This window comes from Entelurus aequoreus, linkage group LG18 (assembly GCF_033978785.1).
Source record: "Entelurus aequoreus isolate RoL-2023_Sb linkage group LG18, RoL_Eaeq_v1.1, whole genome shotgun sequence".
NCBI lineage: Eukaryota > Metazoa > Chordata > Actinopteri > Syngnathiformes > Syngnathidae > Entelurus > Entelurus aequoreus.
This window is the reverse complement of record NC_084748.1, coordinates 16,058,175-16,084,654: the sequence shown is the minus strand read 5'-3', so window position 1 is coordinate 16,084,654 and position 26,480 is coordinate 16,058,175. Positions and strand designations below refer to the sequence as shown.

The window sequence follows — 26,480 nt, the reverse complement described above, 5'->3', positions numbered from 1 at the left end:
AAAACGAGTAAAACATCAATAAAAAAATTGTTTTAAATCCTGTGCTTTTTAATTTACAAAAACATTAAATTATATTGAAAGAAGAAGAATAAGCCTCAAAATATTGCAACTTTTGCTGCAACTTGCAGCAATCACAAAATAAGCCAGGTATGATGCAACATTGTGGTCGCTGCGTTTTCAGTTATTATTTTACTAGATTTATTACAAGACTGTACAGTGTTTCCCATAAACTGCCAAGATACCTGTGGCGGTGGGGGCGTGGCTATGGGCGTGGTCACCATGACACCATCGAGTAATTTGCATAATTTACTACAATGATTTGATTTTCTCTAAAAAGGCTCAAAAAATGTATACTTACTAATTAATAATAACAGTTTTGTTTTAAATGTCCATCCATCCATTTTACAATATAATTACAACACTTTATGTACATATTTATATACAGATTTGAACAATAAGTTATTCACTAAAATATATTTATTAATTGTGGTTCTTACAAAAAATATATCTTATAAAATATAAAAGCTCAAATGTCTCAAAGCTCTGCCCCTTTAATTAGTGCATACTAAATAATTTAACTTTAGCCTACTACTACAACAACCATATTATTTACCAGCAACATAAAGTGAAACAGAGGCAGAGGTGTCCTGCCACAGTCAGTAACAAATAAACAGAAAACAGTAGTGGTGGTAGATAGACACAGAGCTTCATCAAACATCTGATCCACTGAACAAAGAGCTCCAAAAATCTTGAACTTTATACTGCCATCAGTTTTACTCCCTACACTTAACCATGTGTTTCCTACTGCCTGCAGACTTTGCACCCTTTGTTATATACACATGTTGTGTTTCTAATATAAATACATTTAATAAAGTCAAATACAAATAAGGCAACAAGAGAAGTATCCTACACTTCTCTTTTGTAAAGTAAATCTGAACAGCCGATATGGGCATCTACATCAACTATATGATTTGCCTGAGAAGCTGGAGAGGACCAAAAAAAAAAAAAAACTTTTTTATTTTTTATTTCAAATTTTTTATTTTATTTTATTTTTTTATTTTTTTATTTGTGGCGGACGTAATTCTTTCGTGGCGGGCCGCCACAAATAAATGAATGTGTGGGAAACACTGCTGTAACTATTACTATGATTTATTTTTGTAGGACTCTTACTCCGGGGATGCGGGAGTCACAGATTTTCCAGAGTCTTTCGTGCCCTCCAGCAACTTTGCTTCAACGTCAGAAGGCATTGTTGAATCAGGACCACACAAAGGTAAAACAAAATAAATAAGAAATCACTGTTAAATTAATATTGTCAAGGAACACATTTTTTAAGTCGCTTACACCATATGAAGAAAAAAAAGTCCACAGTCTCCTTTGTTTCAATTTCTAAAGGCGGACGTCATTTGAATTTAATGAGCCTCCTCTCATCTTTACTCCGTTGTCCTCCACTGCTTTTCATCCTCCTCATCATCCTTGTGCCCGCTGTTAGAAATGCAAATAACAATCCCTCTGCGGAGAGGTGAGACGGCGTTGCCATGGCTGTTTTCCATGTTATCGTCAGTGACCGAAGTCGCCTTTTGTCTCGCAAAGCAGCGCCGTCCTCACGACAAGAAAACATACGTAGGGGGGTCTGTGTGTGGGAGCCGGGGGGGTTATCGGCGTTTTTGAGGAGTGATCCCTTGCGCTCCTGAACTTTGATGAATGTTAATTTTGACTATCTCCCAGGGTCAACAAGCCTCCCCGCGTCCCCCGTGACGCCAGTACCTCCCAGCTTGGCTGTTGCTGGCCGCCTGGCGCGCTCTTCCAGCGAAAGTCAGGCGGAGACAGGTACCCACGGCGACGGATCAAGACCAGATAAAGGCCCACATAACACCTACTACCATACTTCCCTTGGGTTTCTTACCCCTTCTATTTCTCGCCACAGGCTGGGCTTTATTCCAAATCAAAGCTTTTACCTTCACTAGAGAAAAGCGCTATATAAAAATAATTCACTTCACTTTTTTCCCCTCAACCTAATGGCTTGCGATCCTTTGCACAAGACTGGGCTTGTTGAAGTAGTTATCTGCTCTGCAATGGCTAATGATCAGCATTTACCTCTTGGCGTAATTTCCCTCGATAGACGCCGTAACTTTAGCGAACCTTGGGGAGGCAACCTTCAAACCTATCTGGTGCTGGTGGCTTGCTTGCAACCTATTTGTCCTTGCCAAAGTGAGCTCAGAAACGGACAAAATGTAGCTACACTGCAAAAAGTCAATGTTCCAAAAACAAGATTTTTTTTTTTAATTTAAACTAAGCAAAATTATCTGCCAATAGAATAAGAAAATTTGGCTTGTCAAGACTTTCCAAAACAAGTAAAATTAGCTAACCTCAATGAACCCAAAATACCTTAAAATAAGTATATTCTCACTAATAAGAAGTGCACTTTTCTTGGTAGAAAAAAAAGAGACCTTTTTGCTCAATATGTTGAAAAATATTCTTAAATTAAGTAAATGCTAGTGCCATTATCTTGACATAATGATATGCGCTCGGCATCATGATTTTTTTTTCATGCTTGAAGTAAGAAATGTATTACTTTAAAAAATTAGTTTTATACTTGTGAGTGTTAATGACACAGCTTTGCATAAATTGATATTCTAGTTTCAAGCATGTTTTACTCAATATAGGTCATAAAATCTCAGCAACTAGCTGTAATATCTTACTAAGATCATTTAGGACCAAAACACTTAAAACAAGTAAAACACTCTAACATAAAATCTGCACAGTGAGAAAATGTATCTTATCAGACAGAAAATAAGCAAATATCACCCTTATTTGAGATATTTAATCTTACTTAGATATCAGTTTTTGCAGTGTAGAAATTGCCCTGAAGAGACCAAACTACGTAATCTCCCTAGAGCAAGCGTCCTCTGCATCGGGACATTTATGTTTTGCGTAACCAAGGTATTTTTTTTTTCCTAGACTTGTATCTCTGACAAAAAATGGACCAAAAACAGATGCACAGAACTTTGGTTCTCAGCAGGATATTGATAATAAAGAATGATACATTTTCTTGTGTCATGTCATAGTAGTTGTTAAACATACTTTAACCTCTTAAGGCCCAAGCTGTTTGTTTACATGCTTTTTTTATTTCTCTCTGCTGTTTGGGCTTATTGGACCCTAATTAGAATAAAAACTAAATCATCTTTTGATATGATGTACTTAGTCCATAAGTACACAAACGTGTACTTCATGTGTAATGCTAATTTTTATTTTTACTTTTTTTTTTTTCCAAATTCCATTGTATGTTATACTCTTCTGACACCACCAGATAGCAGTATAAGTGTCCACATAAGCGGCCATAAGACCCCAATTCAGTAGTGTACACAATTTTGGAAATAAGAGCTAAAAGGTGCTGTCCACGCATGTGGCCACTAAGGCCTTTAGAGTTAAGGGGAACTGCACTTTTTTTTGGAATTGTGCCTATTATTCACAATCCCTATGTAGGACAAGAAACACATGTTTTGTTTTTTGTTTTTTAAGCATTCTAAGTTGTAAATAAACATTAGCAAAAGTCAGCTAACAATGGAGTCAATAGGAGTCGCTCTACTACGACTATAAAGCGCTCTTAAAAACCTCCAGAATTTTTAAATATATATATATGTGTAAATATACTGTAACTGGCACATTCATAATAACATGTAATGCCATCCATCCATCTATTTTCTACCATGCCTTTTGGGGTCGCGGGGGGTCGCTGGAGCCTATCTCAGCGGCATTCGGGCGGATGGCGGCTTACACCCTGGACAAGTCGCCACATCATCACAGGGCCAATAACATGTAATGTTTATGCGGATTTCACAAACGCATCACAACGTTCGCCTTTTTTTCAATAATAACAGCTACTACTAATCATGGCAGACTTCATGAGAGCCAATACTTTGGGACATGTGATGATCCAGAAACTTAGATTTTATAGACCTGAATATACAGAAGATGAGCTACAAGTTTTAGAAGACACGTGCTAAACAGATCCAGCTTTAGTGAAACACTAAGCATCATGTAGCAGTATTGCTAAGTGCTAAACAGGAAATACAAACTACGAACATAATAACACAATCATTTAATGTACAATGTCTGCTCTTGGATGCCGACTAATGGGATGTTTCAATCAATCAATGTTTATTTATATAGCCCTAAATCACAAGTGTCTCAAAGGGCTGTACAAGCCACAACGACATCCTCAGTACAGAGCCCACATACGGGCAAGGAAAACTCACCCCAGTGGGACGTCAATGTGAATGACTATGAGAAACCTTGGAGAGGACCGCATATGTGGGTAACCCTCTTCCCGTTTAAATGAACAATTATAATCCGCACATATGGGAAAAAAAGGTTTTAAATGTATATCCTATCGTACCAACTAAAGATTTCCGATAATATCGGACTGCCGATTTTATCGGCCGATAATTGCTTTAAAATGTAATATCTGAAATTATCGGTATCGGTTTCAAAAAGTTATTTTTTAATTTTTTTAATTTTTTTGTCATGTCCAGCTTCTCAGGCAAATCATATAGTTGATGTAGATGCCCATATTGGCTGTTCAGATTGAGCCCAGTTTATAATTTCCTGTTATACAGTATGCTAGGCAGTCTTGCACTAAAGGACTATGTTATTGTTTACTTTATTACTCTAGTATACTCTGGACTGAAGCTGTGGGCCTTCATTGTTTTTGTACCTGTTGTTTTGAGGCATGTTTAAAAAAAATTAAAAATAATGCACTTTGTGAAAGTCAAAAGTATAGTACTTCCCATAGTTGTAGTGGGTATCAGGATTATCTCAGGGAGAGCATGTCCCAAATTCCAAGCTGCTGTTTTGAGGCATGTTAAAAAAAAATAACGCACTTTGTGACTTCAATAATAAATATGGCAGTGCCATATTGGCATTTTTTTCCATAACTTGAGTTGATTTATTTTGTAAAACCTTGTTACATTGTTTAATGCATCCAGCGGGGCATCACAAAAAAAATAGGCATAATAATGTGTTAATTCCACGACTGTATTATCGGTATCGGTTGATATCGGAATCGGTAATTAAGAGTTGGACAATATCGGATATCGGCAAAAAAGCCATTATCGGACATCTCTAGTACCAACAACACTGCACATTGTTAGTTGTTTCTTTGGGACTGCTTTTGTGTACAGTTGGTGCACGTGTTCCCTGCTTGTACATATGTACGAGACAGCGGTGAATATGACAGAGCAGAAATGCCAGAAAAAATTTTCAATATAATTTAATAATATATACTAGTAAATATCAACATTTCAAAAATATACAATGATTATGTTCTGTGAAACCACTAATAGTAACATAAGCTATCCAGTGGTTTAAACAATGCAGTCGAACAAGTTGCAAACAGACTCTTTAATATAAACTCAACAGAAGGAACTGTAGTTTTTAAAAAGAGATGCTAACATTAGCATCCTCACTTAAACTAGCGTTTGTCTTAAAATGTGCGGTAAACAACGTATACTTAATGTTGTACTGTTTAATTTTGCAAATGTATCCAACATAAAGTAGCAATAATTCAGTTGACAAATTTGGCGAGGTAATGGTACACTGGCTTAAAATTAGCAGGATATATTTGTATTGGTTAAAAAGGTTAGCTTTAAACTGGATAGCAACAAGTTTTCAGCGTATTTATGAACAAATGTTATTCTCACTGTTTCGGATTAGTAATAGAGAAGCTTTTTAGCACAGCAATCGTTGCTATTAATAGCTTGTAGCATCACGGTACTTCTTGCTAGGTCCCAAGGAAAGTTACATAGAGCTTATCAAACCGAACGAGACATACAATAAATAAATTTATAGCAGTTTTGGGAAGGATTTTTTTTTCCCAGTCAGTTTCCGGGCTCTGTAATCTGTTATGGCTTTGATTGGGACTTTTACTACTACTGATCATTGTACTTCAATGTCTGTCTTGATTGAAATACTTTTTGTTAACCTGCGCCCTCTACCTGCCTAAATCTGTCTATATATCACTCCCTAAGTGAATGATTTGTATTCATCTTCCAGGCCCTCCGAATATGCAGCCAACCAGTGGAGCTTTGGTCCTGTCAGATGACATGAAGAACCCAGCCATGGAGAAACTGGACCTTGTTCGAAAGTGGAGCATCAACACATATAAAGTAAGACGACTGATACTGATTGATTGTTTGGTCCTTCTACGCGAGCTGCAGTTTCAGTTCTCGCCAGTACTCATTCGGGAGAACCTCTTTCAGTGCACCAGGCAGATTCTGTCAGAGAAGCTGGGTCGGGGTTCAAGAACCGTGGATCTGGAGCTGGAGGCCCAGATCGAAGTCCTCCGCGATAACAAGAGGAAGTACCAGAACGTAATCAAGCTCGCACAGACTCTGGCCACTCAGCTGTCGCAGGTCATGCAGACACAGAGGCAGCTCGGCGACGCCTTTGCCGACCTCAGTCTCAAGACACCAGAACTTCACGTAAGTGTGCTTATTGAAATATTTGGTGAGGTAATACTCAGTCATTTTTAATTTTTTTTATTATTCAGGAAGAGTTTGGGTACAACGCTGACACTCAAAAGCTTTTGTCCAAAAACGGGGATACTTTGCTGGGCGCCATCAACTTCTTCATCTCCAGTGTGAACACACTCGTCGAAAAAACCATCGAGGACACCATGATCAACATCAAACAATACGAAATTGCAAGGTAACGCAGACTGATATTGCTTGTACAGTTTATTTTTTAACCGTGTGTAATGTTTCCGTCCTCCAGCAATAGAAACTCCATTTAGGCGACGTTCACACTGCAGGGTAGAATGTCTACTTCATATTTTTTGTTTTTGTCAAATCCGATCTTATGTAGTCGCTCACATGACCCCAAAAAATGCGATGTCTAATGTGAATGCAATCTAACCCGCATGTAGACTGAAGCACGGGCAGAAGTAAACATGGCTTCAATTCTAGTAGGTCCTAGTCCTGGTGCATTTGTGGCAATTTCAAGGATTTTGTTCAATCAAAGTCAACATCTTCTGAACCAAAGTGTTGCGCGTAGAAGTTAAAGAAGGAAGAGGGCTAGCATTTTTGCTGCTCTGAAGAGTGTGTGGGTGAGCAGTCGGTAACAGGAGTGGTGGAACATTGACGCAAGTTCTTAAAACATATTGTTTTTGTCTGTTTTCTGCTCATATGTTTACTATTTGTTTTGGAAAAAAATCATGATGCTTATCGCTATTTTATGACGTATTGGCCGTATGAATGCGACCAAAGCGTTCAGACTGATATTGCATTGCATACATACAGTACAGGCCAAACGTTTGGACACACCTTCTCATTCAATGGGTTTTCTTTATTTTCATGACTGTTTACATTGTAGATTGTCACTGAAGGCATCAAAACTATGAATGAACACGTGGAGTTATGTACTTCACAAAAAAAAGGTGAAATAACTTAAAACATGTTTTATATTCTAGTTTCTTCAAAAGAGCCACCCTTTGCTCTGATTACTGCTTTGCACACTCTTGGCATTCTCTCGATGAGCTTCAAGAGGTAGTCACCTCTCTTTCTATGCCACATCAATGTGGAATGCGCTCCCAACAGGTATAAAAGAAAGGGCATCTCTATCCTCCTTCAAAACCGCAATAAAAGTACACCTCCAGGCAGCTACAACCCTAAACTAACACCCTCCCCGGATTGTTAATAATCAAATGTAAACAATCAAATGCAGATACTTTTTCTTATGCCTTCTGTTCTCTCTCTCTCTCTCTATCTATCTATCTATCTATCTATCTATGTCCACTACTTGCTGTACATATCCTACCAAGTCAGACCTACACTGTTCCAATATCCATTTCCCTGTTCTCAATTGTTGATGACTGATGATAACAACCAAACCTAACCCCCCCCCTCCACACCCCGGATTGTAAATAATGTAAATAATTCAATGTGATTATCTTGTGTGATGACTGTATTATGATGATAGTATATATGATAGTATATATCTGTATCATGAATCAATTTAAGTGGACCCCGACTTAAACAAGTTGAAAAACGTATTCGGGTGTTACCATTTAGTGGTCAATTGTACGGAATATGTACTTCACTGTGCAACCTACTAATAAAAGTCTCAATCAATCAAAACCTGAAAGGGTTTTCCCTTCACAGGTGTCATAGTTTTGAAAATGCATTGAAATGAAAAGGTGTGTCCAAACTTATGGCCTGTACCGTATCTGATTTAAGCCTTGTTCCCACTGCAGGTGTATTATGATTTTTTTTGTCCATATGCGACCTGTATCGGATTTTTTCATGTCCGTGTGAACAGTGCAATTCAGAATTTTTCATATCCGACCAAGGCATCTTTCGTATGTGGAAATAAATCGGATATATATATATATATATATATATATATATATATATGCGATGCATCGCTTTCATCTAACCACAATGTCACCAAAAAGCGACAAGCGTCAAACTTATTCACCAAAATACAGTTATAAAATAAATGGTTGACAACGGACAGGTGAGAATAAAATGTTTTAGGAACTCACCTGAAACATCCACCACTCTTGTCTTCGACTGCTCACCCACATACACGCTTTTCGAGCAGACATTGAAACAAAATATTCTGTAAAACTGCGGGGGTCAAAATACTTGTCCTCTTCTTTCTTAATCGTCTTCGCGCAATTATTCGGTTCAGGTTCATGTTGACTTCCATTGCACAAAATCCTTGAAATTGCCAAAAATACGCCAGTACTGAGAATGACTGAAATTAAAGCCATTTTTACTTCTGTTAACAGGGCCGTGCGTGCCACGTCATGTCTGCATTAGGGTCAGATTGCATTCACATTAGAAATAAAACAATTTTAGTAATGTGAACTAGGGCTGCAACTAACAATTATTTTTGATAGTCGATTAGTAAACGTTTATCTTAACAATTAGTCCACTAATCAGATAATAAAGCGTACACATATTTATTGGCTCTAATTTTTTCGACTTCTAAATGCTGCTTAGGTTATTTTAGGGATTTTCTTAGGAACAACAAAGATGACTAATTAGTTTATGAATATTTATGTGTATACATAGATCTACAATGTAGCTTCCTCAAAAAGAAAAGCATTTTGTGATGTTTAAAAAGCTGCACACTTGTATAATGACTATTGATTAACTCTTGGCAGATTTACCACTTTAACAGACTCAATGTGTTAAATTTTGTATTTGATTATTTCTGAAAATGTTGGCTATTTAATGCATTGTATATATTTAATTTTACGATAACTCTGCATTGGTGTGTGTGTCTCTCTCTGTCTCTCTCTCTCTCTGTCTCTCGCACCGCTTGATGGATTGTCGGCCCATTACGGCGACCATAGTCAGAGATACAAGTATTACTATGGTGTGTGTGTATAAGGACCGCAAAATGGCACCCATTAGCAGTCATAATATCTGCAGTTTTGTTTCACAATATTATACAAAACCAACTTTTCTTACCTTCTGGTACTTGCTGATTTGTATTTGAGATTTGCATAAGTCCTGAAAATTTGTGCACGTCCGCCACTGTAGTCCGTGTCGATATTGTAGTCAATAAGCTTCTTCTTTTTCACTATCTTCTTGTTATGGGGTATTCACCCTCTGCTGTTGCCATTTCTAATATAAAGTAGCATAAAGTTCTAACTTATACAGTATCTCGCTATGGCAGCGTTAAAAACTACCGGTGTAGTGGGTTTACATAATTCACCCACGGAACGTTTTTTCACGGGACGTATTTCCGGCCTTGTTGCACTAGTGAGCCACGGATGAGGAGATGCTGCTCTGTTGTTGATTTAAGTAAAGTCTGAATGTCCTTAAAACAGTTAGCTCCGTCGTTTGACACTTCTTCAACCCCCGTCCTTGCACGCTACACCGCTCCAAAAAAGATGACGGGGAGAAGACGCTGTCGAAGGTGAGCCACGTAAATAAGACCTGAAGCGACTGTCAAAAAGCAGCTTGAAGATGGTCCGTAAAACATAATCTGTGCAACATTTTGACCAAGTAACCATCATTACATGTTATGTAGACCACAAGGAAGTGTTTTACATTTAGAAAAAAATCATAATATGACCCCTTTAATGCGCCATTTGTATGAAAAAAGACCTGAATAGACCCGCTCATCGGCAGTGGGCCTTATAATCCGGTGCGCCCTATGGTCCAGAAAATACGGTATATCAGTCGATCTCTAATGCAGTTAGAGTAAAAATTGCATAATTAATGAGATGTTACCAGGTTTTCTTGAATTTAGCTATCAGCATACTTGCCAACCTTGAGACCTCCGAATTCGTGAAATTGGGGGGGGGCTTTCAAGTATTTCTTATATATACACACTACCGTTCAAAAGTTCAAAATTTCCTTATTTTTGAAGGAAAAGCACTGTACTTTTCAATGAAGATAACTTTAAACTAGTCTTAACTTTAAAGAAATACACTCTATACATTGCTAATGTGGTAAATAACTATTCTAGCTGCAAATGTCTGGTTTTTGGTGCAATATCTACATAGGTGTACAGAGGCCCATTTCCAGCAACTATCACTCCAGTGTTCTAATGGTACAATGTGTTTGCTCATTGGCTCAGAAGGCTAATTGATGATTAGAAAACCCTTGTGCAATCATGTTCACACATCTGAAAACAGTTTAGCTCATTACTCCAAAACTGACCTTCCTTTGACCAGATTGAGTTTCTGGAGCATCACATTTGTTGGGTCAATTAAACGCTCAAAATGGCCAGAAAAAGAGAACTTTCATCTGAAACTCGATGTCTATTCTTGTTCTTAGAAATTAAGGCTATTCCACAAAATTGTTTTGGTGACCCCAAACTTTTGAACGGTAGTGTGTGTATATATATATAATCCGTTCATGAATGAGTATATCCGTTCGGCCACCGTGTTCAATGGAGAAGTCTGATCTACAAAATGTGCAGGCAGCATACCCCTTCCCCTTCGAGCTGTCCTGGATGAACTGAAATTATTTTTTCCAATCATTTTGGAACTTGCAAGCGTACTTCTTCTTCTTACTCGTCGTCGCCATGTCTCTTCTTCGTTCTTCTGCTTCGTCTCTGTTATGTTTTTGGACATTACTACTTGCCGTAGTTTTAAAGCAATGCATGATGGGAATCCGGATGTTGTGTGTCAGTGTATTAACGTGCCGGCTGGAATAAACACACGCTGAGAAATAGCTCCGTGCCTGCCTACTTTATGGGTTATAGACAAACCTATGGATAACGGAGACATATATAATAGTCTCATTTTCAGGTGAGAGAGGACGCTAAAGGCATGCCTTTAAGGCACGCCCCCAATATTGTTGTCTGGGTGGAAATCGGGAGAAATTTGGGAGAATGGTTGTCCCGGGAGTTTTTTGGGTGGGGCACTGAAATTCGGGAGTCTCCCGGGAAAATCGGGAGGGTTGGCAAGTATGACTATCAGGGGCATTGAAATTTCAGGAGGACAAAGAATATCTAGCGTTAAAAATTGTGAATTGATGAGATTGTAGTCGGAGTTCGCCACGTAAACTTCCAAGTTTCTCTGCAAACTCCCGCCAGGGTGGAGTACGACGCGTACCGCACGGACTTAGAAGAGCTCAATTTGGGCCCCCGCGACACCACCAGCATGCCCAAGATCGAGCAGTCGCAGCAGATGTTCCAGACCTACCGCGAGAAGTACGAGAAGATGCGAAACGACGTCTGCGTCAAGCTCAAGTTCCTGGAAGAGAACAAGGTCGGTGAAGAAAGGACTCGTTTTGTCCCCGCTCTCCATTCAAGCATCGCTTATCAGATCCGACCGTTTGTGTTGTTGTTTAATTTTATCTCCCTCAGGTGAAGGTATTGCACAACCAGCTGATCCTGTTCCACAACGCCATCGCCGCCTACTACTCTGGCAACCAGCAGCAGCTGGAACAAACACTCCAGCAGTTCCACATCAAGTTGAAAATGCCCGGTGGGGACCAGCCATCTTGGCTCGAAGGACACTAAGACAACAAATTTGTCAAACTATAACTGAAACTACAGGGATCAGCACCCCTCAACTCTTCTGTCATGATGGCCTTTCAAACGTTGGCAATTGTAAATCTTTCTAAGGAAGATTTTCCTGTTGGGGGGGGGGGCGAAAACAAAGCTCGAATCAATTTCACTAATATACAATCTTGGGAATTGCACTTTGATCTTGTTTGACAAATCGGTTGAACGGCAGTAAAATGCCTCATCAAATGCCTTTTTATGATCCAGCGTATGAATGTCATCGCCCAGCAAGGCGTACCAGTTGTGTCTGGATCGACAATTCTTAACATTCCACACAATTCTTCTACAACCTGACCTCTCTTGGCCCTCGCGGTTATTCATCGGAAAACGGTCCAGTTAAATTTACGGTCCATTGTGGCAGTAAACCACTCATGTTTAGTTTTATCGGTAAAACAACAATCTTTGTATACAAACAAAATATATATTTTGAGATACAGCACAGGCCAAAAGTTTGGACACGCACGTTGTCTTTATTTTCATGACTATTTACATTGTAGATTGTCACTGAAGGCATCGAAACTATGAATGAACACATGTGGAGTTATGTACTTAACAAAAAAAGGTGAAATAACCGAAAACATGTTTTATATTCGAGTTTCTTCAAAATAGCCACCCTTTGCTCTGCTTTGCACACTCTTGGCATTCTCTCTGTGAGCTTCAGGCACACCTTTTGAAGGGAAAACCATTTCAGGTGACTACCTCTTGAAGCTCATTGAGAGAATGCCAAGAGTGTGCAAAGAAGTAATAAGAGCAAAGGGTGTCTATTTTGAAGAAACTAGAATATAAAACATGCTTTCAGTTATTTCACCTTTTTTTTTGTTAAGTACATAACTCCACATGTGTTCATTCATAGTTTTGATGCCTTCAGGGACAACCTACAATGTAAATAGTCATAAAAATAAAGACAATTCATTGAATGTGAAGGTGTGTCCAAACTTTCGGCCAAGTTTGGACACCAGTTAGCCTAGTTTAGAAAAGGAAATCCCCTGAATAACGTGGCATCGCTCCTAAAACTCGCCAATCTGCACATTTTTCTTTGTCCAAATATCAAGCTAGCTGCCTTTTGACTACAACTTTTTCGCTATGCTAAGCTACGCTAACCTTGCTATGGACAGCAAGTTTTGCTGCTGTGTAATATTCCAATTAAGGGTTCAGTAAATGCAAATAGGACAGGTTTTTTTTTTCTCCAGTGTACTTCTTTCAAATACTAGGTTATATCCCAGTTAGTGTAGCATACCACAGAGACAGTAAACAAGGAAATAATAGAGCTGTTAACCTTCTTCCAGCACTCTTGTAATTAAATCACTGAATGCATTTTCTTTGTAGTTTAGTTGAAAAGTATTCATGTACGAATGCAAAGCTAGCTTCCTTGTTTAATTGCAGCTATGCTATGCTACGCTAACATTGTAATACTCCTACATTGTGATAAACAGACCAAACAACAGATGTTTGCTTCTCTCAAAATGGCCAGTTTTTGTCGTTGTTCAATACAGGGTGAACCCTACGATCAGTTGGTATAGCGTAATATCGAGAAAGTAGAACACTCCGACTGCAAAGCAAATTCCTTGATTAACCGCTGGCTAATATTCAGTACAGGCCAAAAGTTTGGACACACCTTCTCATTCAATTCTTTATTTTCATGACTATTTACATTGTAGATTGTCACTAAAGGCATCAAAACTATGAATGAACACATGTGGAGTTATGTACTTAACAAAAAAAAGGTGAAATAACTGAAAACATGTTTTATATTCTAGTTTCTTCAAAATCGCCACCCTTTTGCTTTGATTACTTCTTTGCACACTCTTGGCATTCTCTTAATGAGCTACAAGAGGTAGTCACCTGAAAGGGTTTTCACTTCACAGTTGTGCTTGAAGCTCATCGAGAGAATGCCAAAGAGTGTGCAAAGCAGTAATCAGAGCAAATGGTGGCTTTTTTTTTTGAAGAAACTAGAACATAAAACATGTTTTCAGTTATTTCACCTTTTTTTTGTTAAGTACATAACTCCACATGTGTTCATTCATAGTTTTGATGCCTTCAGTGACAATCTACAATGTAAATAGTCATGAAAATAAAGAAAACGCATTAAATTAGAAGGTGTGTCCAAACTGTATATGCTAACATGGTCATTAAGACACCAAACTGGGACTTCAGGTTTTTTTTTTTTACAGTCTTATTTTTTTTTTTAACAACTCAAGACCAATCTCTACAAAATATCCATTAAAAGTCATATCGCCGGCTGTTTATAATAAATGTGACACTCGTAATCAATAGCTGTTTCGAGGAATGACATTCTCCTTGTTTGTCTACAATCTTGTTATAGAACAAACTGGGCGGAAGTATGAATTCTCGTATTTTTCTCGAGTGAATGAAGGACTGATCTCGATTCTGACAAAACGTGCCTTGACTTCCAAAGTTTCTCCGTCCTCTCCGATCTAAATGACGATATATTTGCTATACGAGGAGGAGAAGCTTGATTGAAGTCATGAAACACTCCAAACAACATTTAACTTTACAAGGTTTATTTTTATTGTTGATAAATGACAAAAAAAAAACTATGTTATATAAACACCAAAATTATTGTATGGGGGGATATTTTTGGGAAAATTTGACAAACCAGCCTCTTTTGTTAAACTGCTAATACTTGATCATTGATTAGGCTAGTTAAATAATGTATATTTTTAAAGCAAACTCATTCGACATTAGTATTTATAACTTGCAAGTCAGACCTTGCTTGCTGAATTGTACTTTGCATATCGCTAACTTTTACAGTTTGTGAGTGTGAACCTTTGCAAGACACTCCCAATTTCTTACAAAAAAAGATGTATTCAGTATATATTTGTTATTTGCCTAGTTTGCGCCGTAGTCTCTGTTTAATGTTCCCATTTTCTGAGAGCTACATAGTGCTAGCATGTACAGGTATGACTTTTGCAAAATAAATATGACAAATGTTTGAATTTTTAAAAGGAAAATATGTTCTGAATGTTGTGCAACATATTTGGGAAAATAAACTCTTTAAAAAAAAAAAAAGGTGGTAATGTGTGCAGTTGTGATTGTTTTGAAAAAAATTATATACAAAACCAGTGAAGTCGGCACGTTGTGTAAATTGTAAATAAAAACAGAATACAATGATTTGCAAATCCTTTTCAACATTTTTTGTAAATATCAGCACATTTGGAATTTGGTGCCGGCAACATGTTTCAAAAAAGCTGGAACAAGTGGCAAAAAGGACTGAGAATGTTGAGGAATGCTCATCAAACACTTATTTAGAACATCCCACAGGTGAACAGGCTAATTGGGAACAGGTGGGTGCCGTGATTGGGTATAAAAGCAGCTTCCATGTAATGCTCAGTCATTCACAAACAATGATGGGGCGAGGGTCACCACTTTGTCAACAAATGCGTGAGCAAATTGTTTAAGAACAACATTTCTCAACCAGCTGTTGCGAGGAATTTAGGGATTTCACCATCTAAGGTCCGTAATATTAAAAGGTTCAGAGAATATGGAGAAATCACTGCACGTAAGCAGCAAGGCTGAAAACCAACATTGAATGCCCGTGACCCTCGATGAAAAACCGACATCAGTGTGTAAAGGACATCACCACATGGGCTCAGGAACACTTCAGAAAACCACTGTCAATAACTACAGTTTGTCGCTACATCTGTAAGTGCAAGTTAAAACTCTACTATGCAACGTGAAAGCCATTTATCAACAACACCCAAAAACGCCGCCGGCTTCGCTGGGCCCGAGCTCATCTAAGATGGACTGATGCAAAGTGGAAAAGTGTTCTGTGGTCTGACGAGTCCATGTTTCAAATTGTTTTTGGAAACTGTGGACGTCGTGTCCTCCGGACCAAGAAGGAAAAGAACCATCCGGATTGTTCTAGGCACAAAGTTGAAAAGCCAGCATCTGTGATGGTATGGGGGTGTGTTAGTGCCCAAGACATGGGTAACTTACACATCTGTGAAGGCGCCATTAATACTGAAAGGTACATACAGGTTTTGGAGCAACAAATGTTGCCATCCAAGCAACGTTATCATGGACGCCCCTGCTTATTTCAGCAAGACAATGCCAAGGCACGTGTTACAACAGCGTGGCTTCATTGTAAAAGGGTGCGGGTACTAGACTGGCCTGCCTGTAGTCCAGACCTGTCTCCCATTGAAAATGTGGCGCATTATGAAGCCTAAAATACCACAACGGAGACCCCCGGACTGTTGAACAACTTAAGCTGTACATCAAGCAAGAATGGGAAAGAATTGGATTAAAATTGGTCTCCTCAGTTCCCAAACGTTTACTGAGTGTTGTTAAAAGGAAAGCCCATGTAACACAGTGGTAAAAATGCCCCTGTGCCAACTTGTTTGCAATGTGTTGCCGCCATTAAATTCTAAGTTAATGATTATTTGCAAAAAAAAATTACGTTTTTCAGTTCAAACATTAAATATCTTGTCTTTGCAATCTATTCAATTGAATATAAGTTGAAAAGGATTTGCAAATCCTTCTATTCTGTTTTAAAGCGGTAGAAGATGGATGGATGTATTCTGTTTTTATTTACGAATTACACAATGTGCCAACTTCACTGGTTTTGGGTTTCTGTGAGCAGATAATAATCTATCATCTCTTTCTTTTTTGGACCTATCAACTGACTAGTGCGTTCTTCACTATCACTTTAAGTGAGGGAGAAGGCAAAATCTCACCCTAATTTTTATTCTAATTTTATTTACACTTATACATACATTTACATTGTATTCTTACTTGTTATTTGTATAATTGTTATCCATATCAATGGTTTGTCAAACTTTTTTTTTTACCAAGTACCACCTCAGAAAAAACGTGGCTCTCCAAGTACCGCCTTAATGACCAACATTAAAATACAATGGTGTCGTAGGCCAAAGTATTCATTTAAAAACAAGGCACATATTTTATTTAACAAGTATACTTAATATTTTTGGCCACTGTAACATTACGCACAGTATGAACAGTAACACTGTGTGTGAACATAGGAATATAAAACACTGTACTTTAATCTTGTGGTACCACTAGTGCAGGGGTCAGCAACCCAAAATGTTGAAAGATCCATATTGGACCAAAAATACAAAAAAGTAATCTGTCTGGAGCCGCAAAAAATTTAAAGACTTATATAAGTGTTATAATGATGGCAACACATGATGTAAATATGCCTGATTAGCATTCCATAACAAGTCAACAATATCAACAAAGCTCACCTTTGTGTATTCACGCACAGTGTAAAACGTTTGGTGGACAAAATGAAACAAAGAAGAAGTGGCATAAAACATCTTTCTGTAGCAGCGTCGGAGAAAGTTGTACATGTAAATAAACTGTTGAGTCACAGTCCACACAACGGTGAGTTCAAGGGCCGCTGAAATTAGTAGGACAAAACAGCGCTCGCCAAATACTTTCATCAGCGAAGCATAAACACAAACATATTAAACAGTTGGCTTTCTAACAATTAGGAAGGTTTGTGCCGTGTTTGTCCTCCAACAGCAGGGGTGTCCAAAGTGCGGCCCGGGGGCCATTTCCGGCCCGCAGGTAATTTTTTAACGGCCCCACGGCACATTCTAAAAATACGATGAAAAAAAAATAAAAAACATAAAAAGTGGTATAAAAGAGCAAACAGGTGAAATGTAACAAGAAAATGTTGCATTATTTACTCTAATACAGTGGTTCTCAAACTTTTTTTGTCATCCCCCACTTTGGACAAGGGGGAGTTTTCAAGCCCCATCGCCCCAACAGAACGCTAATGCCAAGCTTAACATTTTCAAATGTATTGAACATCAAGTAACATCAAGTTGTATACATTCAAACTCAATAACATAAAATAACATCAAGTTCAATAATCAATAAAATAACTGTGCAGCTGTGGTATAACTTGCATCAAGTTCAATATCAAATAAAATAACTTGCATCAAGTTCAATAATAAATAAAACAAAAGTGTTATAACTTGCATCAAGTTCAATAATAAATCAAAAAAAGTGTTATAACTTGCATCAAGTTCAATAATAAATAAATACAAGTGTTATAACTTGCATCAAGTTCAATAATAAATCAAATAAAAGTGTTATAACTTGCATCAAGTTCAATAATAAATCAAATAACTTGCGTCAAGTTCAATAATAAATAAAAATAAAAGTGCCACTTTGCAATCTTTGCAAAAAAAAAAAGAGGAGCTATATGCATTTGGCAAGACAGGGCAAGTGAACATGAGTTTTACAGTACTCCAGCATTAGTGGCTGCAATGAGCCTGTTTTGCACTGCACAGCTTTTCAAATCGGGGTTGCAGGCTTGACACTGCCACTGTTAAAACCTCATTGAGTTCGGGGCTGAGCTGCCTTGACGCGAGTGCTTCCCGGTGAATTACACAGTGTGTCCAATGCGCATTTGGCGCAACCCTCTTTATTAGAGCCTGCAGCCCGTTTCTTGACTTTACCATGGTCTGTGCGCCATCAGAGCAAAAGCCCACACAGTTTTCCCATTTAAGGTCGTGTTCTTTGAGGAAACTGTCCATTATCTCGAACAGCTCATCAGCAGTGGCTCTATTTTTTTATGTATTTGCAAAACAGCAAATCCTCGCACAGTGACTCGCCATTCACAAAGCTTCCGCTTAGCCCCGCCCCCATTAGTTACTGTTGCTATGTCTGTCAAACTTTCGCTCCTACCTAGAAATTTAAAGCCTACAGGGAAAATAAGTAATTTACATTTATTTATACAGCGGATTTCACAGACAGAATCACAAAGTGATTTACAGTGTGTATAGAAAATGAAAGCATAGTAAAAAAAAAAATCTAAGAATATAATAAAAAAAAAAAAAAATGAAAGTGGAAGTGAAATTTCCTCCCGTTCCTCGCGCCCCACCTGTCATGTCTCTATTCCCCACCAGTGGGGCGCGCCCCACACTTTGAGAAACGCTGCTCTAATAACACAAAGCTGCCATGCAGGCTGTTTCTTTCTTTAAAAAATAATAATGAATCAAAATCAATGTCATTATGAATTATTGACATATTCAAGGCTCCATTTACTTTACATTAAATATTCCACTTTGAGATATTTTTTGGGGAAAATGTTGCATATTTTTTGGTTGCCATTTAAAAAACAAAGTTTTTTAAAGAAGGGCCTAAAACGAACAAACAAAAAACATAATCAACAATAAAACTTATAATAGATGGATAGATCTGAAGTTGATCTTGAGACTATTGTGGTAAAAGTTAAAAAAAAACTTGGATTTATTTTTTTAAACTGTACTGAGCAGTACCCTTTTGGATCCCCAATAATTTTAGTGGGACTTTTTTTCTTATGTGTCATTGCTCAAAAAAATAATGAATTAAAATCAATGTTGTTACGAGTTATTGACCTTTTTAAGACTCCAATTATTATATAATCTCAAATATTCCACTTTAAAATTTTATTGGGGGAAAATATTGCATATTTTGTTTTTTTCCATAAAAAAAACATGGTTTTCCTTGACAAAAATGGCATACAACTTAAATCTTTAAAAGCGTTATATTGACAGATAGACCTAATGTTGATATAGAGATTTAAACCTTGAATAATAATAATAATAATAATAATAATACTAATAATAATGACACATTTGTAATATTTTTTTGACCAAAACCTTTTGGGGTCCCCGGGATCAAGTCTGAGTGGAGGCCTAAATGTATCTTTTTTATACACATATTGTATTGGTTTTTAAAATAAAAAAATATCAAAATGGCCCCCGCTTGCTTTGATTTTTCAGTGTGCGGTCCTACAGAAACCATATTACAACAAAAAATATATTTTTCACCCCGTTTTTTTACATTTCCATACATTTTGCGAAAAAGCTCCATGGAGCCACCAGGGCGCTGCTCAAGAGCCACATGTGGCTCTAGAGCCGCGGGTTGCTGACCCCCGCACTAGTGGTACATGTACACTGATCTCTATTATTAAAATGCTACATAAATAGTGATAACGCTGTCAAAGTATGGGGATTGTGGACCACAAAACAAAAAATAAATACAATTATTGCCAGTATTTTCAATAATTCTGACCAATACGGTTCTAATTGTGTATATTTTAATTATACTTATCCACATTTTATCTTATAACGGCTACTAGAGATTGTTTCGTCGTTAAAACGATCCAATTTTTTTAACGAACGGCTCAAAACCCGGCTTCCTTCAAAGAGCCATACATTACGCCTTTTCCCGAGTGTGCCTGAACACCTCACGTGACCTCCAACGGGAGCGCGCCTCCCCACCTGACGCCGGCCCTGTCGTGAACGAGCACGCAAGGCAAGCACGTCCTCTTCTGCGTCTCCTTCTCGCGCCTTCTGAGCGGGGACTCGCACTCTGACTGCGGCGGCGCACAGGTCATCTTCGCCGGGAGAGCGTCTCCTCCTCGCCGCCACCGGCACCCCACCACCAGGACTCGGACCAAGACCAGGACCAGGACCGATAGTTAGTCTTAACGGCGTCGGAGCGGAGTACGTGTACCGACTGAAGCCCTCGCATCCTGCCCGGTAAGTGAGGCTGCGTCACCGGCCAAGGGGCCCGGGGATGTGCGGTTCTCAGGAGCCCGGGAAAGTCATCCCACTGTCTGCGTGTGGACCCTCGGAGACGAGGCTCTGCAATGCAGTGGAGGTCCACCATGATTTAATTGGTTCCTGTTGCACTAATAGATGAGGTCCATCTCATTTGACTTGATGCTGCCGTTAAAATGGATTAGTTGTTAATAAAACATTTAATTATTCCACTAAGTACTTATCACAATAAGTACACTATATAAATCTCCTTGTGACATGCAAAATCTAGATTTTAGGTTCATATTGGACGCAAAAGTAATAGCAACATAGAAAAATAAGTGAATTTATTCATTTGTTTATTTATTTGTTGTTTTTTCTTAACGTACAAAGTTTGATATGTTGTTTTTGTGTCGATGATTTGCAACTTGCTCGGCAAACTTTACGTGTAAAAAAAAACCCAGCTAACTAATCGCATGACGATGAAAAAAGTGACTAAATGTTTTTGTTGTATGTGGTAAATATTTGCTTGTGTAAATTTTACATGTAAACAAATAGGGGTGCACAAAAAGATTCTAAATCGATTCATAAGTTTCAAACAATGATTTGAAAAAAAAAAAAAAGTTTTAAATAAGAATCACTTTTTAAAGAGATGTTTTAGGCCAGTGGTGCCCAAACTACGGCCCGTGGGCCGGAACCGCCCCGCCAGCGCCCAAAGTCCGCCCCGCGGGAAGTCCCAAGTAAAAAAAATAAAAAATTTTTTTTTTTTTTAATTTATAATTTTTTTTTAATCTGTCCTTTCTAATCCATTTTCTACCGCTTGTTACGCTCAGTGTCTCCTAGCAGCTCAGGCAAATTATATTGTCTAAAAATGCACTTTCCCATCGATAATGTGACATCATCGCGCTCGGAATATATATATATATATATATATATATATATATATATATATATATATATATATATATATATATATATATATATATATATATATATATGATAATGGATTTTTTTGACGATATGCAATATTCCGATATTGTCCAACTCTTAATTACCAATACCAATATCAACCGATACCGATATATACAGTCGTGGAATTAACACATTATTATGCCTAATTTTGTTGTGATACCCCGCTGGATGCATTAAACAATGTAACAAGGTTTTCCAAACTAAATCAACTCAAGTTATGGAAAAAAATGCCAACATGGCACTGCCATATTTATTATTGAAGTCACAAAGTGCATTATTTTTTTTAACATGCCTCAAAACAGCAGCTTTGAATTTGGGACATGCTCTCCCTGAGAGAGCATGAGGAGGTTGAGGTGTGTATATATATATATATATATATATATATATATATATATATATATATATATATATATATATATATATATATATATATATATATATATATATATATATATATATATATATATATATGTGTGTGTGTGTGCAAGGTTAAGGCTAGCGTGGTCCCCGTGGTAGTGGGGGCGCTTGGAGCAGTAACCCCCAAACTGGGAGAGTGGTTACAACAGACCCGAGCTTGAGGATTACACAGATACCACCCCACCGGGGTGAGAAGGAGAGAATTTTATACATACACATAGCCTGGCCCCCCGCCCAATCTTTTTAACCCAATGCGGCCCCCGAGTCAAAAAGTTTGGGGACCCCTGTTTTAAGCCATCACTATGTGATCAGAAGGAGCTTTCCCTAACCTGTAACCTGTTTTGAAAAAGTTTCATTATAATTATTATACGGTCGAAGAATCGGTTTAAATCGAGAATCCGTTCTGAAATGAATCGTCACCACAAGAATTGGAATGGGGTTGAATTGTTAGGTGACCAAAGAGTCACACTCCTAAAACAACTAACCAAGTAGTGTAAAACAACTAACCAAGTAGTGAATGAGCTGACGATTAGCCATGATTGTGTACAAACTTTTTATTCATAACGATTGTTACTTAATCTCTAAATGTTGTATGTGAACAACTAACCCCTGACCAATCAATTGGCAATTAATTCAATTATATATTATTTTAAGTAACTTATACAGTATGTGAACAAACAGCTAACTAGTCACGTCCGTTGTGTCTTTGGGCAAGACACTTCACCCTTGCTCCTGATGGCTTGCATGGCAGCTCCCGCCATCAGTGTGTGAATGTGTGTGTGAATGGGTGAATGTGGAAATAGTGTCAAAGCGCTTTGAGTACCTTGAAGGTAGAAAAGCGCTATACAAGTATAACCCATTTATCATTTATTTATAACTTGCAAATGTATCTGTTCGTCCGAACTTTTTCCATATCAATTATTGCGCTGTAAACGTTACATGTGAACAACTAAGCAACTAACTAATCAAGCCTGACAATTAACGTGAAAGCATCACCAGATGTGAACAAAATTGTACAATTCAGGATTTAGTCTGAACTTTTTGCATGGAAATGCTTTGCTACTTACTCTTTGAATGTTATACGTGAACAAACAGCTAACTATAAATCAATCACTTGACAATTAATGCAATTATCATATTTTTTTTAAATAAATCGCAAATGTATGTACTGTATTTGTCCGAACTTTTCGTTTAGCAATTATATGCTACTTGCTCTGTAAACTTCCCATGTAAACAACTAAGCAACTAAATAACTGCCTGACGGTTAACATGAAGGTGTCACTATATTAAAAAAAAAAAAATTACAATTACGGATTTAGTCCAAACTAAATAAAAAATAAAAAAGTTCAATTCTGGATTTCGTCCATAGTTAGTTCGAACCTTTACGTAGAAATGCTTTGCTACCTGATATTTGATGTTATATGTGAACAAACAGCTAACTACAAATCAATCACTTGACAATTAATTCAATGATATAGAAAAAAATAAATTGTAAAAGTATAAAATGTCCTAACTTTTTGCAAAGCAACTATTTGCTACCTGCTCTGTAAACTTTACATTCAAACAACTAAGCAACAAACTAATTGCCTGACAATTAACATTAATGCGTCAACATAAAAAAAAAGGTTTCAGGATTTAGTCCAAACTTTTTATGTAGAAATTATTTTCTATTTATTCTTTGAATGTTATACAGTATGTGAACAAACAGCTAACTACAAATCGATCATGTAACAATTAATTAAATCATATACACTACCGTTCAAAAGTTTGGGGTCACCCAAACAATTTTGTGGAATAGCCTTAATTTCTAAGAACAAGAATAGACTGTCGAGTTTCAGATGAAAGTTCTCTTTTTCTGGCCATTTTGAGCGTTTAATTGACCCCACAAATGTGATGCTCCAGAAACTCAATCTGCTCAAAGGAAGGTCAGTTTTGTAGCTTCTGTAACGAGCTAAACTGTTTTCAGATGTGTGAACATGATTGCACAAGGGTTTTCTAATCATCAATTAGCCTTCTGAGCCAATGAGCAAACACATTGTACCATTAGAACGCTGGAGTGATAGTTGCTGGAAATGGGCCTCTATACACCTATGTAGATATTGCACCAAAAACCAGACATTTGCAGCTAGAATAGTCATTTACCACATTAGCAATGTATAGAGTGTATTTCTTTAAAGTTAAGACTAGTTTAAAGTGCTTTTCCTTAAAAAATAAGGACATTTCAATGTGACCCCAAACTTTTGAACGGTAGTGTATTTAAAAAAAGAAATACATTGCAGATGTATGTATTCGTCTGAATTTTTCGCTCAGCAACTATTTGCTGCCTGCCCTGTAAACTTTACATTAGCCCAGCAAAGAAACTAATTGCCTGACATCAAGGGGCCCCAAAAAAACAAAAAATATACAATTCAGGATTTAGTCCGATCTTTTTGTGTAGAAACTCTTTGCTGCATACTGTAATGTAATTGCCTAACAATATGAAGGCGTCATCAGATTTTTAACAAATTCTACAATTCAGGATTTAGTCCGAACCTTTACGTAGAAATCCTTTGCTACATGATATTTGATGTTTTACATAAACAAACAGCTAACTACGAATCAGTCACTTGACAATTAATTCAATGATATAGAAAAAAAGAAATTGTAAATGTATGTATTGTCCGAACTTTTTGCAGAGCAGCTATTTGCTAGCTGCTCTGTAAACTTTACATTTAAACAACTAAGCAACTACCTGATTGCCTGACAATTAACATTAAGGAGTTGCCAGATTTTTAAAAAATTGTTCAGTTCAGGATTTAGTCCAAACTTTTTACGTAGAAATGCTTTACTTCTTCCTCTGCAAACGTTACATGTCAATAAACAAACAACAGAGCAACACTCATTTGACAATTAAAGTAGCCAGATTTTTGTTTTTAAAAGATCGCAAATTCATTTGTACAAACCTTTTGATTAAAAAATGATTGTTACTTACTCATTAAATGTTGTGTGTGATCAATCACTTTGCAATTATTAAAATTATGTAAAAAAACAAAAACAAATTGCAAATGTACTGTATGTATTTGTCTAAACTTTTTGCATAGCAATTGTTTAATACGTGACATGTAAACATAAGCAACTAACTAATCGCCTGACAGTTGACATTAAGACGTAATCACATTTTTAAAAAGTCGTTTTATGTACGTAGGCTTTTTTACTTACTCTGTAAACTTTATATGTAAACAAACTAACAATAATTTGACAATGTAACAATGAGATGGTTTCACTACATTAAAATCAATAAATAAATCGCAAATAGATGCATTTGTATGAAAGTTTTTTGTATTTATTCATTAAATTTGTTAAATAAATTAAATACACTTATTAAATAATAATTAATTCATTAAACTGGCCTGTCGACTTAAGATATTAACAAACAAATATCTTATTTAAAAGTGTCACTAAAGGTTTTTGTATTTTTTAAATCGGATAATCGTGATTGTGTGCGAACTTTTAGAGTACGTTTTTTTTTTTTTTACTGTAAATTGCAAATGTACTGTATGTATTTGTCTAAACTTTTTGCATAGCAATTGTTTAATACGTGACATGTAAACATAAGCAACTAACTAATCGCCTGACAGTTGACATTAAGACGTAATCACATTTTTAAAAAGTCGTTTTATGTACGTAGGCTTTTTTACTTACTCTGTAAACTTTATATGTAAACAAACTAACAATAATTTGACAATGTAACAATGAGATGGTTTCACTACATTAAAATCAATAAATAAATCGCAAATAGATGCATTTGTATGAAAGTTTTTTGTATTTATTCATTAAATTTGTTAAGTAAATTAAATACACTTATTAAATAATAATTAATTCATTAAACTGGCCTGTCGACTTAACATATTAACAAACAAATATCTTATTTAAAAGTGTCACTAAAGGTTTTTGTATTTTTTAAATCGGATAATCGTGATTGTGTGCGAACTTTTAGAGTATGTTTTTTTTTTTTTTTACTGTAAATTGTTTTGTAAACAACTGAAAAAAGTAATTATTTACTTAAGAAGTCACCAGATTAAATTTTTTTGGAAACAAATTCCTTTTTACGCACTTTCTACGCTACGCTACTAGCTATTTTCAGTTTTTTTGATGGTCTTACTAGTAATTCAGTTATTAGCTTTTTTAAAGTTGTTTATTTTCAAAATATTATCGCAAACAAGGTAGTGAAAAATTGTAGAAAGTATGATATTAATTTTACTGTATAGGGACGTTTAAAGATAATAATGGGTGAAAGTCTGATGCAGCATTCGAGGCCACAGCTTTTGTTGAATGCAATTAGCCTTAATTACGACTTTTATTATTGTCGTCCAATGTTCTTGCAGTTACTATTGGCGAAAAAAGTTGTATTTTATATTGTCACTGCGAGCCGAACTCAATGCACCGAATGCAACCTTTAAGCTTTTTACGACTCTGTGCCTGTTTGGGACCTCAGAGCCCGTCTTCCCTTTGGCTTTTGTACACTATTTTACGCCTGCTGAGATGAGTTAGAGGGCATCCCATTCA

At 36.9% G+C, this 26,480-nt stretch overlaps 2 protein-coding genes across 4 annotated transcripts in view; both read left to right on the top strand.

Moving 5' to 3' along the window:
• arfip1 (ADP-ribosylation factor interacting protein 1 (arfaptin 1)) overlaps positions 1-12,579 on the top strand; it is a 32,762-nt gene extending 20,183 nt beyond the window's left edge. For 2 of the 3 annotated variants that reach the window (XM_062026619.1, XM_062026616.1), the window contains 7 exons: positions 1,162-1,270; positions 1,726-1,827; positions 6,052-6,164; positions 6,258-6,479; positions 6,548-6,705; positions 11,557-11,731; positions 11,830-12,579. In XM_062026619.1, coding sequence (XP_061882603.1) covers positions 1,162-1,270; positions 1,726-1,827; positions 6,052-6,164; positions 6,258-6,479; positions 6,548-6,705; positions 11,557-11,731; positions 11,830-11,985 — 1,035 coding nt within the window. In that variant the 3' untranslated portion in view covers positions 11,986-12,579. The remainder of the gene's footprint in view (positions 1-1,161; positions 1,271-1,725; positions 1,828-6,051; positions 6,165-6,257; positions 6,480-6,547; positions 6,706-11,556; positions 11,732-11,829) is intronic. The other variant, XM_062026618.1, reaches the window with a different exon arrangement.
• Positions 12,580-20,443: 7,864 nt separating this feature from the next.
• fhdc1 (FH2 domain containing 1) overlaps positions 20,444-26,480 on the top strand; it is a 64,615-nt gene continuing 58,578 nt past the window's right edge. The window contains exon 1 of the mRNA XM_062026067.1: positions 20,444-20,546. The gene's annotated coding sequence lies outside the window, so the exon portion shown is untranslated. The remainder of the gene's footprint in view (positions 20,547-26,480) is intronic.